The 17,500-nt window shown below is 35.4% G+C and overlaps 2 protein-coding genes across 3 annotated transcripts in view; both read left to right on the top strand.

Moving 5' to 3' along the window:
- The window catches only part of Egfr (epidermal growth factor receptor), a 633,396-nt gene that overhangs the window by 304,977 nt on the left and 310,919 nt on the right, over window positions 1-17,500 (top strand). The window lies entirely within an intron of this gene.
- LOC137631808 (uncharacterized) lies at window positions 6,098-10,525 on the top strand. 2 transcript variants are annotated; one of them, XM_068363792.1, is made up of 2 exons: window positions 6,098-6,565; window positions 6,733-10,525. In XM_068363792.1, exon 2 carries the CDS (start codon window positions 7,606-7,608, stop codon window positions 10,507-10,509), a length of 2,904 nt encoding a protein of 967 aa, XP_068219893.1. In that variant the 5' UTR covers window positions 6,098-6,565; window positions 6,733-7,605; the 3' UTR covers window positions 10,510-10,525. The 2 variants fall into 2 exon arrangements, with proteins under 2 accessions (XP_068219893.1, XP_068219892.1); XM_068363791.1 differs by having other exon boundaries at window positions 6,098-6,834; window positions 6,944-10,525.

Raw genomic sequence — 17,500 nt, 5'->3', positions numbered from 1 at the left:
ACGAGATCAAACTAAAGTAGAGGATATTTTAACATATATAAAAATAAATGGACATGGACAGGACATAATGAAAATAACAGACAATAGATATGCTTTTAAAATAACAGAATGGGTCCCTAGCGATTGCAAAAGAAGGATGGGAAGGAAAAGAAGACGGGAAATTGACGAACTAAGAAAGTTTGAAGGTGTGGACTGATATGGAAAGTCCATAAACAGACACAAGTAAAAAGACGTGTCAGGCCTTTGTTCTGCAGTGGAGTAGTTTTGATTGATTAATTTAAAGCTTTCAGGCATCCTGACATCTAAGGTCATTGACGATGCAGATGATTAGTAACGGCTGATGATGTGTGTGTGTTTAAATTCGTGTGTTGTTTTTTAGTTGTACAGTTGTGAAAACATCTCGTGTTTTGGGGTTTAGCTGTAAAAAAAATCACTACCTTGTCCATCCTATTATTGTATAATAATAATAATAAAAAAAAAAAATCCAACGCGCATGGACGGAATTTCCACGTCTTCTGTTTTGTATACCTTAACAAAAGTTTCACCAGTAATGCTAACTTACATGTAACTATCCATCGTGGATACGAAGTCTTACGTTTCATTACCTCTTCCTCAACATGCAGCCAACTCTCTCTCTCTCTCTCTCTCTCTCTCTCTCTCTCTCTCTCATCTAAAATATTCTGATTTATACGGCTTTCGCTACGCTTTGTGTCTCTCTCGATACAAACTGGAATTGAAAAAAATACTACACCTCAATGTGGTAATTTCTTTGCAAACAAAATAGCATTTTCATGGAACAGACTTCCAGCGGTTGTAGTAAACAGTAACACGGTAAATGAGTTCAATTATAAGTTAGACAATGTCATAAAACCTCATTAAAGGTTTAAACTAAATCGCTCTACCCAAGAGCAAATGGAGTGTCCGCGGATGGACTTGAAACTCTTCGAGACATCCAAAATCCTTGAAACTCCTTCTAACTCTTTGGAATCAGATGGAGGGATTTATGAATATGGGCCATATAGCTGGTGTGGGGACTGGGAGACCATTCAGCGCCCATGTGCGAGAACTAAAGTCCTGGTTATACCCAAAGTCTAGTCTAGAGAAAGAAGTCAGCCGGCGCGCAGATTATAATTTAAAGATCTCGGTCAGTGACGTCAGTCACACCAAGCCAAAGGTTGTATTCATACTAATCCGGTAGACAATAATCACATCTCACCTTGGAAATGTGTCTTACCAGTCTCATTTTAAGAGATATTGAATTTAATCAAGAATCATGGATAGAAGAAGGTGATGAGATTCTTGAATTAACTGAAACACGGAAAGACAATGAAATACCTGCAAGTACACGAAGTTCTGTAACAGAGGAGGAATCTTTGAGGTATATAGGAAGTTACATAGTTAGAAAAATTTCATTGAAATATTCTGAATCAGGAAAACAAAGGTCAGGTGTTGTTGCAGATGATAAATGTAGGATATACAGTATGTAATGAACAGAGGTGATCTTCGTCTAACCTCAGTTTCTTTTTTTTCCCAATTAAGTAAGACAAGAGAAATCTCTTAAGCTGTCCATGGTGAAAAATTAAGAGCGGGAAATTAAGAACTCTTGCTGACGAGATGAAACTTACTGGACTGGCCTTACCGATTGATGTTATTTATTTCTTTGCAAAAATATCTGTATTCTACAGAATTAGACAGTTAAACAGAAAAATTGATTTCAATATAAAAAAAATCAAGAGATTGCAGAAGTATAAATAGGAAATTAATGAAAATTGTTAGATAGAGATTTTGTAAATAAATCATTAAATTATTCATGAACCTACAAATTATATTTCATTCATATTTGAAAATTCTATAACAGAAACATTGTAAGTAAATTGATAACTTATTTGTAAACCTGCAAATTATCATTCATTCATATAAAAAAATTGTGTAGAGGAAACATTGTAAATAAACTGACAACTTGTATATGAACCTGCAAATTATATTTCAATTATATATGAAAATTGTTTAATGGAAACATTGTTAATAAATTGATAACTTATTTATGAAACTGCAAATAATATTTCCTTTATATATAAAGATTGTAATATGGAAATAACGTAGATAGAGAAATTGTCTATGGAATTGTAAATTATACCTTTTTTATACTTTGATACAAGAAATAAACTGAAATTATTTTATTCCATGTTTTTCCTAACGATGCTACATTGCTGAGGAGTTATTTAATAAAATAAACAATATCTCCAATTTCTTCTTCTTCTTCTTCTTCTTCTTCTTCTTCTTCTTCTTCGAGAGAGAGAGAGAGAGAGAGAGAGAGAGAGAGAGAGAGAGAGATCCAGTAAGAAAATTATTTGATTAGAAAAGGGTAAAAATTTAATAAACAGAGGTAAATACTCAGGGTTCCTTTAAGGCTAAGGCGCTGATGACGTCATGCGCAGAAGTGGCTTAAATCGTACCGCTGTCCGGCAGACCTCATATATGTAGATCTTGTCTAGATCTTGGCTACACCATGAAGTCAAAGGTAGAAGAGGTCGGACAACAATAAGGAAGGAAGGAGGCGAGGTCAAATAGAAGAATAAAAAACCGTAGGGGCCAAAGGATCATGCTACTTCAAAACACAAAGCTTCATATGTTCATGTTAATCATCTCTCACTTTATGTTAACATTTATATCCATCTTCGTCTTTCTTTACCTTTCTCCATTGCAGTCTTTTTTAACCAATATATATTGCATAAAAATTCATTTCAGTTGCTTCCACACTTTTTCTCGATTGTAGTCAACATTCTAACAGGGCTGTTGGCCCAACAATTCCTTCATATATCACAACTTATCATAAAAACCATTTGAAACGGATTCCCCCTGCACCTATACCACTTCTCCACAGAATATCGCTTGCCTTCTTTCTCCGGGCTCCACCTCATGTGTCTCTCTTTCTCTCTGTTTCTATATAAATTGGTGTATTTCCGAAATTGTATCCGAAATTATTTTAACATGTATTCCACACCGCAATTGAGGTAAAATTGCAGGCGTGTTTTCTACTGTATATAAAACTCATATGCCGGACACTGCCGCTATCCACTCTGTAACATGCACACTAACTCTCGCGATAGACTGTTCCTTAATCTGTACATCGCCATATGGTCACCTTCATAACCAAACTAAGACAGTTATCTATAACTTGAACAGGTACATCTTGGAGCAAAATGTATATAGAGAGGAATACTTTCAGAAATACGCCAATTTATATATATATATATATATATATATATATATATATATATATATATATATATATATATATATATATATATATAGAGAGAGAGAGAGAGAGAGAGAGAGAGAGAGAGAGAGAGAGAGAGAGAGAGAGAGAGAGAGAGAGAGATAGCAGGCTTGGGATCTGTGAAGACGTGGCATCAGTGGGGGAAACTTTCAAACAGGTGCCCTGCCCTATGTGCCCTTTCTCGCTGCATTGAAGATGGTGATAGATCCTCTTTCAGACAAACCTGTAACTATAAATATCTTGGCACACGCTTTACTTTCCTAATCAAAACATTTGATTTTCCATAGCATGTTCAAGTTTTGCTTGATATTTCTACAATTCCCTCCATATCTCAATTATAAATTAGCTATATCAAGTTTAAAGTTATCTTCCCAATGGAAGTTTGGAAGGCCCAATTGAGCCTAAATACTTTTTTACTAAGAAGATTGACATCAGTCCCAGTTTATAGTTTGTATGTTACTTATATGGTTGATGTTTTATTCATCTTATCTGTTTTTATATAGTTTATATTTTTCATTTATGTGTCATTTTATTTTCTGCGCTATGATTCTTTCCTTGTGAATGACTTGGACTGGTAGCATTTTGTTTCTCCAATTTGAATTGCTACTTGGTTATCTGTAAATGCAAACACGTGTTGTAAACACCCGTTCTTCACCTTAACTTGCGCTAAAAATAGTTCCGTTATTTAAATAAGTTTTAGTAACATTTATCGTTTTATTCAATACTTAGTGACAATCTACTCCTAGATGTGTGTTCTAGAATACACACCTGCGTGTTTAAAGACATTGCATATCTTTTTTACTTTATCCTACATCCTCTCTTACGCTAAAGATTCATCGCAAGGCATACAGGAGCTCCAATGCGGTTTTTTTTTTCCACAATGTAGTTGGATGTCATTATTCTATTGTCAGCATTAGTTGATTCTTGAATTCTTTGAGAGTTATTATTCTGAAGAACTCTTTTTACTGCTGCCGAATTTCATTTACTTTCATATCCATCTGTTCACACTTTTCACTGATATATTGATTTTAATACACATATATACACACGCACACACACACACACACACACATATATATATATATATATATATATATATATATATATATATATATATATATAATAGTGGAAGAGAAAAAGCGAGCTTTTGAAGAATGGCTGCAGAGTAATAGTGTAGAGAAGTATGAAAAATATAAAGAGAAAAATGTGGAAGTAAAGCGCAAGGTACGTGAGGCAAAGAGGGCAGCTGACCTGAGGTGGGGTCAGGGATTGGGTATTCATATGAAGAGAATAAGAAGTTTTGGAAAGAAGTGAAGAGAGTAAGGAAGGCTGGCTCAAGAATTGAAGAGACAGTGAAAGATGGAAATGGGAGGTTGTTAAAAGGAGAGGAGGCAAGGAAAAGATGGGCGGAATATTTTGAAAGTTTACTGAATGTTGAGGATAATAGGGAGGCAGATATGATTGCTGTTGCAGGTGTTGAGGTGCCAGTGATGGGAGATGAGAATGAGAGAGAGATTACAATTGATGAAGTGAGGAGAGCACCAGATGAAACGAGAGTAGGAAAAGCGTCTGGTATGGATGGTGTGAGAGCTGAGATGTTGAAGGAAGGGGGTGTGACTGTACTTGAATGGTTGGTGAGATTGTTTAATATGTGTTTTGTGTTGTCATTGGTACCAGTAGATTGGGTTTGTGCATGTATTGTACCACTATATAAGGGTAAGGGAGATGTGCATGAGTGCTGTAATTCAAGAGGTATTAGTTTGTTAAGCGTAGTTGGAAAAGTGTATGGTAGAGTAATGATTAATAGGATCAAGGATAAAACAGAGAATGCAATCTTAGAAATACAGGGTGGTTTTAGAAGAGGTAGGGGTTGTATGAATCAGATTTTTACAGTAAGGCAGATATGCGAGAAATATTTAGCAAAAGGTAAGGAGGTGTATGTTGCGTTTATGGATCTGGAGAAATCGTATGATAGAGTTGATAGGGAAGCAATGTGGAATGTGATGAGGTTATATGGAGTTGGTGGAAAGTTGTTGCAAGCAGTGAAAAGTTTCTACAAAGGTAATAAAGTATGTGGTAGGATAGGAAATGAAGTGAGTGATTGGTTTCCGGTGAGAGTGGGGCTGAGACAGGGATGTGTGATGTAACCATGGTTGTTTAACTTGTATGTTGATGGAGTGGTGAGAGAGGTGAATGCTCGAGTGCTTGGACGAGGATTAAAACTGGTAGACGAGAATGACCATGAATGGGAGGTAAATCAGTTGTTGTTTGCGGATGATACTGTACTGGTTGCAGACACAGAAGAGAAGCTTGGCCGATTAGTGACAGAATTTGGAAGAGTGTGTGAGAGAAGGAAGTTGAGAGTTAATGTGGGTAAGAGTAAGGTTATGAGATGTACGAGAAGGGAAGGTGGTGCAAGGTTGAATGTCGTGTTGAATGGAGAGTTACTTGAGGAAGTGGATCAGTTTAAGTACTTGGGGTCTGTTGTTGCAGCAAATGGTGGAGTGGAAGCAGATGTACATCAGAGAGTGAATGAAGGTTGCAAAGTGTTGGGGGCAGTTAAGGGAGTAGTAAAAAATAGAGGGTTGGGCATGAATGTAAAAAGAGTTCTATATGAGAAAGTGATTGTACCAACTGTGATGTATGGATCGGAGTTGTGGGGAATGAAAGTGACGGAGAGACAGAAATTGAATGTGTTTGAGAAGAAGTGTCTAAAGAGTATGGCTGGTGTATCTCGAGTAGATAGGGTTAGGAATGAAGTGGTGAGAGTGAGAACAGGTGTAAGAAATGAGTTAGCAGCTAGAGTGGTGTACTGAAATTCCAAATGGAATTTGTATTTTCTTTTTTATTATATATTATATTTTGTTTTATATTATATTTTGTTTAAAGTAGCATGGTCACTGGAAGACAGTTAGCTTAGTTTCAAGTATTTAACTACCCCCTTGGTTGTTAACAGCTCACTGCCTTCCTGCGGCCGTTTCTGGTTTTAACCTAACCAGCCACTAATGCTTTGCTTTCTTCCTGAGGTTGACGGAAACTTTAAAACAGTTACGAAGGAGCATTCCATCGCTAAGGGTCTTGTAACTCGAGCTCCTATTCTTGATATAAGAATACACTTTGTACAGCTACACAGTTAACGTGACAAGAACATTTTCTACATGTCCTTTGAAGTGACGAAGAGTATTATCGCCATGTAAACTTCTGTGTAATCCCGACCAGGAAGAAGCTTTCTTTCATCGCAACCCATCTCTACACGTACTTCGCCTTCGTCCCAGGATGATATCGGTGGGTCTGTAAAACTCAGGGGGAGTTTTTTTTATGTCAGTCCGAAATCATTTAGAGGGATAATGCCATCCCATTTAAATTTGACTTCCAATTATCATCGCTTACTTTTTTCAATGTTATATTTTTTCATACCTTTCAATTTAGTAACGAGTTCGTACCCTTTTCAGTTTTGTAACGACTTCGTACCCTTTAAAGGGATATCATAAATTGTACTTCGTGGACTCCAGTTTGGACTATGGGTTTATATTTATTTACATAAGATTTCCAAGGTATGCAACTTGCCAAGTGTTATAACGTGCTTCACATAATAATTTGATTTTTATATGTATTTTTATGATCGTTGTGTAGTATGTAATTTGACATTTGGTAATATTTAAGGTATTTGGAAGAAGCTGAATTACTGCGGTTCCCCCTTGCCTCACGATGTTCAACTTTGTGTATTAGCTGCTGCATCAGCAACTGGATGAATTAGGATATTTATCAAATACATTAAATTACTTAATTTTTTTTCACATTTTAATTATCCTTATTTAATTCCTGGTGTTTGTAAATTAAAATTCAGCGTATGGCGACCGTGACAGGATTTAGCATTATAGGTTAGGTACGTGATACAGAACGTTAATTGCGGTGTGTTCGAGGTTTCTTCCTGGAAGGGGTTGTTATTATTTGTTTATTTCTTTAATCGATTTTTTGCTGTTCAAGAAGAGTTCAGTATACCATTTTCGTGAGTTTATCGTTTACTTGGCAACTGATTTAAAGTTCTTTGTTAACTATTTATGCGGTTCATATTTTGTTTATCCCTTTGCGAATAATTTTTTGCGTATTTGAGTGCTCCTATTTCTCGCGTTATTTTGAGCTTTTTGCTTCGTAATAACTTTATTTGTAATAAGTGGTGTTAACTATTCTGTTTAGAAAATTTTCGTTGAGTATTGCATTAATATACTTATTATATATATATTGGTGCTTGTTTGTTTATTTGTAGTTGTGTATTGTATTAATCATACTTTTTATATATTTTGGTGCCTGTTTTTGTAGTCATAATGGCTGAATTGGTAGTGCTAATTGGTCAGCGTAAGATTATTAGGAAGAAGGTTACAGATTGTGCCAACCGTTCCTCGCAGTACCCTTCTTTAGAAAATACTGCTAAAGTATCTGAACGAGGTGTTCTCCTGGATTATAGGAAGCGACTAAGTGACTTGGATTCTAAAATACAGATTCTAAAATTTTCAGGGGAATTTAGAGAGGAGGATTTGGAAGCTGAGCTTTCAGCATGTCAATCTTACCATGATAAGATTTCAGGTATTTTGCCTTTGTTGGATGTAAGTGTAAGTGCTGGAAGCCCTCAACTTTCATTAACTACTGATATTGCTAGGAGTCTTTTGAGGCAACCCACTGCCCCTCTACCCAAATTCCAAAGTAAGGAAGGTGAGGATTTTTTGAAATTCATTAGAGAATTTGAAACTACGACCCAGAGTTTTAATTATCCAGACAGGGACTTGCTCTTACTTTTGAAACAACAAGTAGAAGGTAGGGCTAAATGTTTACTTGGCTCATTGGAGGCCGACAAACAAAGTTACAACGATGCCAAAGATTTATTGACTAAGGCATTTGCCTCGACTGAATTACGAAAATCGGCTGTAATTAAGAAATTAACTTGTCTAAATCTCAAAGAAGGAGAGGACCCTTTTGTCTTCTTTTCAGAACTTAGAAATATAGTCGAAAATTTCAAATATTTGCATATTGATGTTGAGGAGGTTGTTAGATATTTTGTTTGGTCTGCAATGAATGATAGATTTAAGTCTCATCTGGTTCATATCACTAATGTGACTCATCCATCATTTCAGCAAATTGTAGATAATTTCTTTACAGCATGTGAAAGGTATGAACAGGGTCAGACGAAAGGAAAATTGTCTGTCAGGGATAAAGTTGTAACTCATTCAAAGCCATTACAGGAAAAGACTAGTGCCATGGCTCTTAAAACTAAGACTGTTCCCGCCAAAGCTTGTAATTTTTGTTCCAAGGTCGGTATTTCTGACAATGATCATTTAAGTTATAAGTGTACTAAGTATGCTACCCCTTCTGATAAAATTTCTTTATTAAATTTGCATAAAGGTTGTGTAAAATGTGGTAATTTTAATCATTTTACTAAAGCATGCAAGTTCAGATTTCGAAGACCCTGTTCACATTGTTCGCAGTATCACATGGAGTATCTTTGTGGGAAACTTAGTCCTGACAGGTGTAATAGTAAAGAAGAGTCTTCCAAGGAAGCAAGCAGTGGGATAGCAGTATTGCCAAATGTTACCACAGGTTCAGTTCTCCCTACTTTCACATTTTGTGTAAATGGTCAAAATAAGCTTCACAGGGGTCTTAAAGATTCAGGGTCACAAAATACTTTTATATCTAGCAAACTAGCTTCCTCTTATAATTTAAAGTCTTTGACTACCAATGTTAAACTTACTGTGAAAGGGTTTAATGGTCAGAAGGAATATTCTACTAGTCTTGTTGAAGTTCCTATAAAGCTGGGGAATGAAATCTTTGCTATTTCTGCTTTAGTTGTACCCTCTATAAACCTGCAATTAAATTTACCTTGTCTTGGTCAGGTAGTTAGTGTAATGCAGAGTAAAAATTTTGTATTTGCTGACAAGTTTTTATCAGCCAGTTCTCAGGGCATTGATGACATTCAGCTTTTGTTAGGAGTAGATTTTTCACATTGTCTTTTGGGAAAAGATGTAGTGATAGGGAGTCCTAATTCATCTGTGTATATTGAGACTACTTCAGGAATAATGCTGATGGGGAATGTTGATAGGTTCCTAATTAATCTTACTTCACTTAATGGTAAAGACAGTTTAGCCTCGAAACCACTAAGGGGCGAAAATTCTAATGCTGAAAAAGGTACATATTTTAATATCCCTTGCCATTCTTATTTTCTAGCTACTACTGTATCTATTAATGATGAATTTAACGAGCTCAATGACATGACGACAAATTGTTCATTCACTGTACTTTCCGATAAAGGAACTATTATTGATAGGAAACTGCAAGAAGCAACTGATCAAATCCTGAATATGGAGAGCCAATTTTATTTGAACTATGATCAGAAAGTTTATAGTGACGAATCTAATCAGCTCAATAACTCTCTCGTGGATTACACTTTGAGAAATTTGCGCACGAGAAGTGATGGGCGTATAGTTGTTCCTTTGTTATGGAATGGAAAGGTATCGCACCTTCTTTCGAGAAATGAGTCTCTTTCCAAGGCTATTCTTCAATCTAATTTTAAAAAGTTACTTCGTAAGAAAGGTTCCTTACAGTTGGTGGATAACTGCATAAAGGAGCAATTAAATATGGGAATTATTGAACCAATTTTTGACTTGGAAGTATTTAAGGCTGAATACCCTAACTATTCATTCTTACCTCATATGCCAGTTTTTAAGCCAGAAAGGGATACTACGAAATGTCGCATAGTGTTTCTTTCTAATTTGCAGGAATCCTATAAGAAACTGTCATTATCACATAATCAATGTATGTATGCTGGGCCTAACCTAAATCAAAAACTTTCATCTGCATTTCTTAATATTAGGTTTGATGAAAAAATTTTAATATTTGATTTGAAAAAAGCTTTCAATATGTTGGCTTTAAGTGAAATTGATCAGTCTAGACTATTGTTCTTTTGGTTTCGGAATGTTAGCGCAGGTGATTACACTCCCGTTGCTTATAAAAATGTCAGGCTTTCATTTGGACTTCGGTGTAGCCCATTTCTTTTGATGGCTTCATTGTATTATATGTTAATTTTAACTTCCAGTAATGATTCAAGAATTGATGAACTAAAGAAACTTATTTACGCCTTAATATATATGGATAATGGTGCTATTACTATGAACAGCTCTGATGACCTAAGGTGGGCCTATAAGCAGTTAGATGACATATTCAGACCCTTTAAATTTTAAACTCAGCAGCTGATAACCAATGATATTGATCTGCAGTCTGACATAGATCAGTCAGTTCTTACTCCTGAAGTCAATAAATTGTTTGGGCTTGAATGGGATAGACTTTCGGATGATATTTTCACTAGGCCAATTAACCTTGACCCAGGAGCTAACACTAAAAGATTAATTCTTAGGTCCATTGCCTCCCAGTTTGACATTTTTGGTTTCAACTTGCCTTTATTTAACCGATGTAGGATTTATATGCATAATTTGCAGTGTCAAAAGGGTTTGAATTGGGATCAGACTCTTAACAGTCAACAGCTCAAAGACTGGAGGAATATCTGTAGGCAATGTAATTCATCGCCCCCTCTCAAAGTAACTCGGTTTGTGGGTCGAAGGGATGGTGAGTATAATATAATTGTTTTTACCGATGCCAGTTGTGACATATATGGGTGTGTCATTTATCTACTGAATGTTGAGTCTGGCAAACTTACCTTTGTTAATGCTAAAAATCGGTTGGTTAATACCCAATTGAAAGGTAAATCCATACCATCTTTAGAGATCCACGCCATTAATTTAGGAGTTGAGCAATCTATTGATCTTTATTTGGATCTTGCTGGTCCCAGTTGCATAAAACCTATCAAGGTGACAAAGATTTGTCTTTTTTCAGATTCTTCTTGTGCCCTGCAATGGTTAATAAGTTCTTCTCTTCAACTTAAGAAAATGAACCAATGTTCTACTTTTGTAATGAACAGAATCTATAGCATACAAAAACTTTGTGAAACATATCCGGTTCAATTTGGGTTTATTAATGGCAAGGAAAATCCTGCAGATATGGTAACCAGGTGCACGTCATATAAATTGTTGATGAAATCTTGTTTTCTTTCAGGCCCGGACCTGACTAATATTCGGGCACCTGACATGCAGTTCACTATTCCTAAAGAGGGTCATCTTTCAGGAAATTACTTTAATATTTCTAATGTTCCTTTAGTTAAGAGAGAATGCTTGGTTAATATTTCTGATTTTTCAGATTTCAGAAGACTGGTTTTGCTGTACCGTCGGTGTATAATATGCATATACAAATGGAAAGCTAAAGTGAGAAGGGAAGTTAAGGTACAAGAAAAGAATTTTTTCTCTTTAGCTATTGTCCATTTGATTTTATATGATCAACAAAATCACTTTGCTGATGTTTTAGAACATTTTTCCAAAGACTTTACTGCAGTAAAGGATATACCAGGTATAGTTTCTCAGTTGAATGTGTTTGTTGATAACGATGGCATTTTGAGGGTGAAGAGCAAATTTAAGAATGAGAAAAAATTTCCTATTCTATTATCTAGGGACAGCCATTTGACTAAGTTAATTATACTTGATATTCATCATAAATTAGCTCATTCTGGGTGCTATGCTGTTCTCGCTGAACTCAGAAGACACTATTTTATTCCTAGAAATTTTTCATTGGTAAAAAAGATTCTGAGGCAATGTGTTCACTGCAAAAGATTTAACGCAAGACCTGTTAATTTAAATCAAAATTGTTACAGGGAATTCAGGGAAGACCCACCAGCTGTACCTTTCGGCAATATTTTCGTTGATTATATTGGTCCTTTTACAGTTAAGCTGGAGAAAGAAAATGTTAAGGTATGGCTATTATGTTTTACTTGCACTTGGTCTCGTGCAGTTAATTTGAAAATTTGCAGAACACTTAGTGTGCCTGATTTTCTTAGGGCATTTTCTATTCATTGCTTCGAATTTGGCATTCCACAGTTATGCATTAGTGACCTAGGGTCACAAATAGTTGCAGGAGCTAATGTTATAACTTCATTTTTGAACGATCCCCACACTCAATTGTATTTTGAGGAGAGAGGTGTTAAACCTTTGACTTTTCAACAGTATTTTAAAGGGTGTAGTCAGTTAGGCTCCATGGTCGAGGTTTGTGTCAAGTTAACAAAGAGGCTTCTATATGGGTCCATCAAGAACAATATCCTTTCTTTCTTTGATTTTGAGTTTACTGTATGTCAAGTTGTCCACTTGGTAAACAAACGGCCAATATCTTTTAAAGAGGCTCTTAGGGATAGTGCAGCGGAAGACCTTCCTGAACCAATAACTCCCGAAATGTTAATAAGAGGGTATGAGCTTTCTTCCCTCAATATCATTCCAGATTTATCACCTTTACCTGAGGATAAAGAATTTGTTTCTTGTAGAACTACTAATGAATTTGAACAGTTGTCTAAAATTAGGAGTAAACTTTTAGATATTTACCATCATGAGTTTTTGCAGACCCTTTTAAGCCAGGCGGTTGATAGAAAGGGTAGATATCTCCCTGTAACTCATCATCCTCTAAAACCAGGTGACATTGTTTTAATTAAGGAAGATAATACGAAGATTAACAACTATCCTCTAGGTCGAATAAAGGAAACTTTCACAAATGATATTGGGGAAACTACGCATGCAAGAGTTTTTAAAGGCCGTACCAGACAAGTTTGTAAACTCCATGTTAATAATCTGATACCTTATCTTTCTTTGGATGATGATGTGGACTTTAAGCCAAATGATTTGCACAACATTGACAAATTATCACCAGCTTCTGAAAGGCCTAAAAGAAAGGCTGCTGTGGAAAGCCGGAGGAAAACATCTGAAATGTTGAATTTATAAAATGATAAACTTAAATTTGTATGTAGTGTAAATAATTTATTTGGTAAATCCAAAAAATCTTTTTGGATTCGTTCCCCTGCAGTGTACTGAAATTCCAAATGGAATTTGTATTTTCTTTTTTATTATATATTATATTTTGTTTTATATTATATTTTGTTTAAAGTAGCATGGTCACTGGAAGACAGTTAGCTTAGTTTCAAGTATTTAACTACCCCCTTGGTTGTTAACAGCTCACTGCCTTCCTGCGGCCGTTTCTGGTTTTAACCTAACCAGCCACTAATGCTTTGCTTTCTTCCTGAGGTTGACGGAAACTTTAAAACAGTTACGAAGGAGCATTCCATCGCTAAGGGTCTTGTAACTCGAGCTCCTATTCTTGATATAAGAATACACTTTGTACAGCTACACAGTTAACGTGACAAGAACATTTTCTACATGTCCTTTGAAGTGACGAAGAGTATTATCGCCATGTAAACTTCTGTGTAATCCCGACCAGGAAGAAGCTTTCTTTCATCGCAACCCATCTCTACACGTACTTCGCCTTCGTCCCAGGATGATATCGGTGGGTCTGTAAAACTCAGGGGGAGTTTTTTTTATGTCAGTCCGAAATCATTTAGAGGGATAATGCCATCCCATTTAAATTTGACTTCCAATTATCATCGCTTACTTTTTTCAATGTTATATTTTTTCATACCTTTCAATTTAGTAACGAGTTCGTACCCTTTTCAGTTTTGTAACGACTTCGTACCCTTTAAAGGGATATCATAAATTGTACTTCGTGGACTCCAGTTTGGACTATGGGTTTATATTTATTTACATAAGATTTCCAAGGTATGCAACTTGCCAAGTGTTATAACGTGCTTCACATAATAATTTGATTTTTATATGTATTTTTATGATCGTTGTGTAGTATGTAATTTGACATTTGGTAATATTTAAGGTATTTGGAAGAAGCTGAATTACTGCGGTTCCCCCTTGCCTCACGATGTTCAACTTTGTGTATTAGCTGCTGCATCAGCAACTGGATGAATTAGGATATTTATCAAATACATTAAATTACTTAATTTTTTTTCACATTTTAATTATCCTTATTTAATTCCTGGTGTTTGTAAATTAAAATTCAGCGTATGAATGTGTTGAGGTGGTTTGGCCATGTTGAGAGAATGGAAAATGGCTGTCTGCTAAAGAAGGTGATGAATGCAAGAGTTGATGGGAGAAGTACAAGAGGAAGGCCAAGGTTTGGGTGGATGGATGGAGTGAAGAAAGCTCTGGGTGATAGGAGGATAGATGTGAGAGGCAAGAGAGCGTGCTAGAAATAGGAATGAATGGCGAGCGATTGTGACGCAGTTCCGGTAGGCCCTGCTGCTTCCTCCGATGCCTTAGATGACCGCGGAGGTAGCAGCAGTAGGGGATTCAGCATTATGAAGCTTCATCTGTGGTGGAAAATGTGGGAGGGTGGGCTGTGGCACCCTAGCAGTACCAGCTGAACTCGGTTGAGTCCCTTGTTAGGCTGGAGGAACGTAGAGAGTAGAGGTCCCCTTTTTTGTTTTGTTTCATTTGTTGATGTCGGCTACCCCCCAAAATTGGGGGAAGTGCCTTGGTATATGTATGTATGTATGTATAATTTACCTATTTATCATTCTGTGTCAATGTGTCCCTATGCTTGTGCGTCTATCTGTTTGTACATGAAGAAAAGAGACGACGAGGGAGTGAGTTTAAAGCAGTAGAATAAAAGGTCCTTTTATTCTTTTAGAGTTATTTCTCTCTCTCTCTCTCTCTCTCTCTCTCTCTCTCTCTCTCTCTCTCTCTCTAAATATATATATATATATATATATATATATATATATATGTGTGTGTGTGTGTGTGTGCGTGTGTATGTGTATGTGTGTAATCTTTTAGCAGACAATAATTAAAGTTGACCGCTGAATTATGTGATGAATGCTTCATGTCTGTAAAGCAATCTATGAATGATCTTAGTCGATTCTCTGAGATTGATTTGAAGTCATAAACGTTCCGTAGATGGTGATTATTATTGGTGATGATTATGACTTGATTGCCTTATCGTCTTGATGATACCATTTCAAAGTTAGCTTAGAGAAAACGTCTGATGAGATTTAAACGTAGAAAATTACATGTAGAGTCTTTATGTTAAAAGGATGACACTATTATGTAATGAATGTTCGTCATTCTAAAAGGAAAGCTGATGAGTTTCTTGAATACGTTAAATAGCTATGTGATAGGTCTCAACTTAACTTCATAATCCTTTTTACTGTACTTATACTTATATTTGCTTATTTGTATATTTTCATTTTGGGTATATGATAAATAAAGGATATAGTTTCCTGATATTGGGGTAAATATATGTGAAAGTGTATATTTGCTGACTAAAGTAAGAATTAATTATCATAAGGTGCCATTATATACTTGGTTTTAATTTTGTAACAACGCTTTTGTGAATTTGTCAAGAACTTCGTTATATATATGAAGAACGACTCAAAGTATAGGCCCAATGAATTAATTTTGCCCTTGTAGTTTCTGCAGATCTTTCCTTTTATATAACAGATGGAAACGCCTGTCAGGAATGGGTGTATTAGATTTTTTAAAGTATCACCGGGGGTAACGAGTCTGTGGTCAACGGAACATATGATATGAGAGGAAGATGAAAGGGAAAGCCTTGTCATCTGAGGTCATGGATGATCCGTTTAGATATAATTATTGATATTTTGGCCCTGATCGTAGAATGTATCAAGTCGTCTGGTGTGCAGGTGGGGAAGCATTTAAATTAGTTTATCGTAGAATTTGGAATGCTCTATTTAGTTTTTATTTAGTTTTTTTTTTTTTTTTTTTTTTTTGTAAATAAATCATGAATAAAACGTTTAAGGAGAAAGGCACTAGTCATGAGATGATGAATCCATTCATAAAAAGTAGCTGCGATGAAATAGAAGAAATAATTTTCCGGTAATATCAATCTTACACAAATCACATAATTGTGAGAGGTCACAGATTTCTCGTGCAAATTTTTTTATGGAAACATGACAAATATTTGTTTGTTTTTCTTTTTCATATATATATATATATATATATATATATATATATATATATATATATATATATATATATATATATATATATATATATATACATATGTGAGATACTACCGCTACAGAGTTATTGGGTCCCTTGACTGGTCAGACAGTAATACATTTGGTTGTGACTCATTTCATCTTTCCCGACACATACACAAAATAGTCTGGCCTATACTTTCCATATTCTCCTCATTCCTCATACACTTGGCAACACTGAAATTACCAAACAATTCTTCTTCTTTCAAGAGGTTAACTACTACACCGTAATTGTTCAGTTGCTACTTTCCTCTTGGGAAGGGTAGAAGAGACTTTAGCTAAGGTAAGCAGCTCTTCTAGGAGAAGGACACTCCAAAATCAAACCATTGTTCTTTAGTCTTGGGTAGTGCCATAGCCTCTGTACCATGGTCTTCCACTGTCTTGGGTTATAGATCTCTTGCTTGAGGATACACCCAGGCACACTATTCTGTCTTATTTCTCTTCCTCTTATTGTTTTTAAGTTTTTTATAGTTTATATGTAGAATATGTATTTTAAAGTTATTATTGTTCTTAACTTCTCTTGTAGTTTTCCCTGTTATTTTCTCTGTTGGAGCCCTAGGGCTTATAGCATCCAGCTTTTCCAACTAGAGCTGTAGCTTAGCAAGTAATAATAATGATAATAGTGAGTATATGTACGCATACACACGCTTATACACACATTATACGTACATACACACACATACACACACACACACATATATATATATATATATATATATATGCGAATGAAATTAGAAAATAAGAGACAAAACGCGCTTTCGCGCATTTAATTATAAATCTTCGGAGCTAAATAATTGTGATGCACAACAAAGGACAACGTTCCAATGGAAACAAATGCAAAACGATGAAGGCACAGCAGATGATTGATCATCAAAGGGTTAAAAAGGTTGCATCCTAATCCAAGGTCATTCGAGGTAAATCTGCCATAAACTGGAACCAGTTATGTAATGTGAGAAAAATATATCTAGCAAATGCACAAAATAAATTACTAATTTTTATGCTTAAATTTATCATAAACATTTTTATTATAAAACATTAGATTTTTAGAAAGCACATAGCTCAAATTTAAAACACTACTAATGTTTTTACTTGATAAAACATGATTCAAGTATGTATATTGTTACCTACATCGTTACATTGAACTACGATCTTTGCTTAGATGATGGTCAAAATCTCGCAAATGGACGACAAATACAAAGTTTGATTTTTATTTTACTGTGGTATTCACATTTGCTTTAATCAAG

This window comes from Palaemon carinicauda, chromosome 40 (assembly GCF_036898095.1).
Source record: "Palaemon carinicauda isolate YSFRI2023 chromosome 40, ASM3689809v2, whole genome shotgun sequence".
In the NCBI taxonomy this organism is placed as follows: Eukaryota; Metazoa; Arthropoda; class Malacostraca; order Decapoda; family Palaemonidae; genus Palaemon; species Palaemon carinicauda.
Note: the sequence above shows the minus strand (reverse complement) of the source record. Positions and strands in the feature narration are given on the sequence as shown.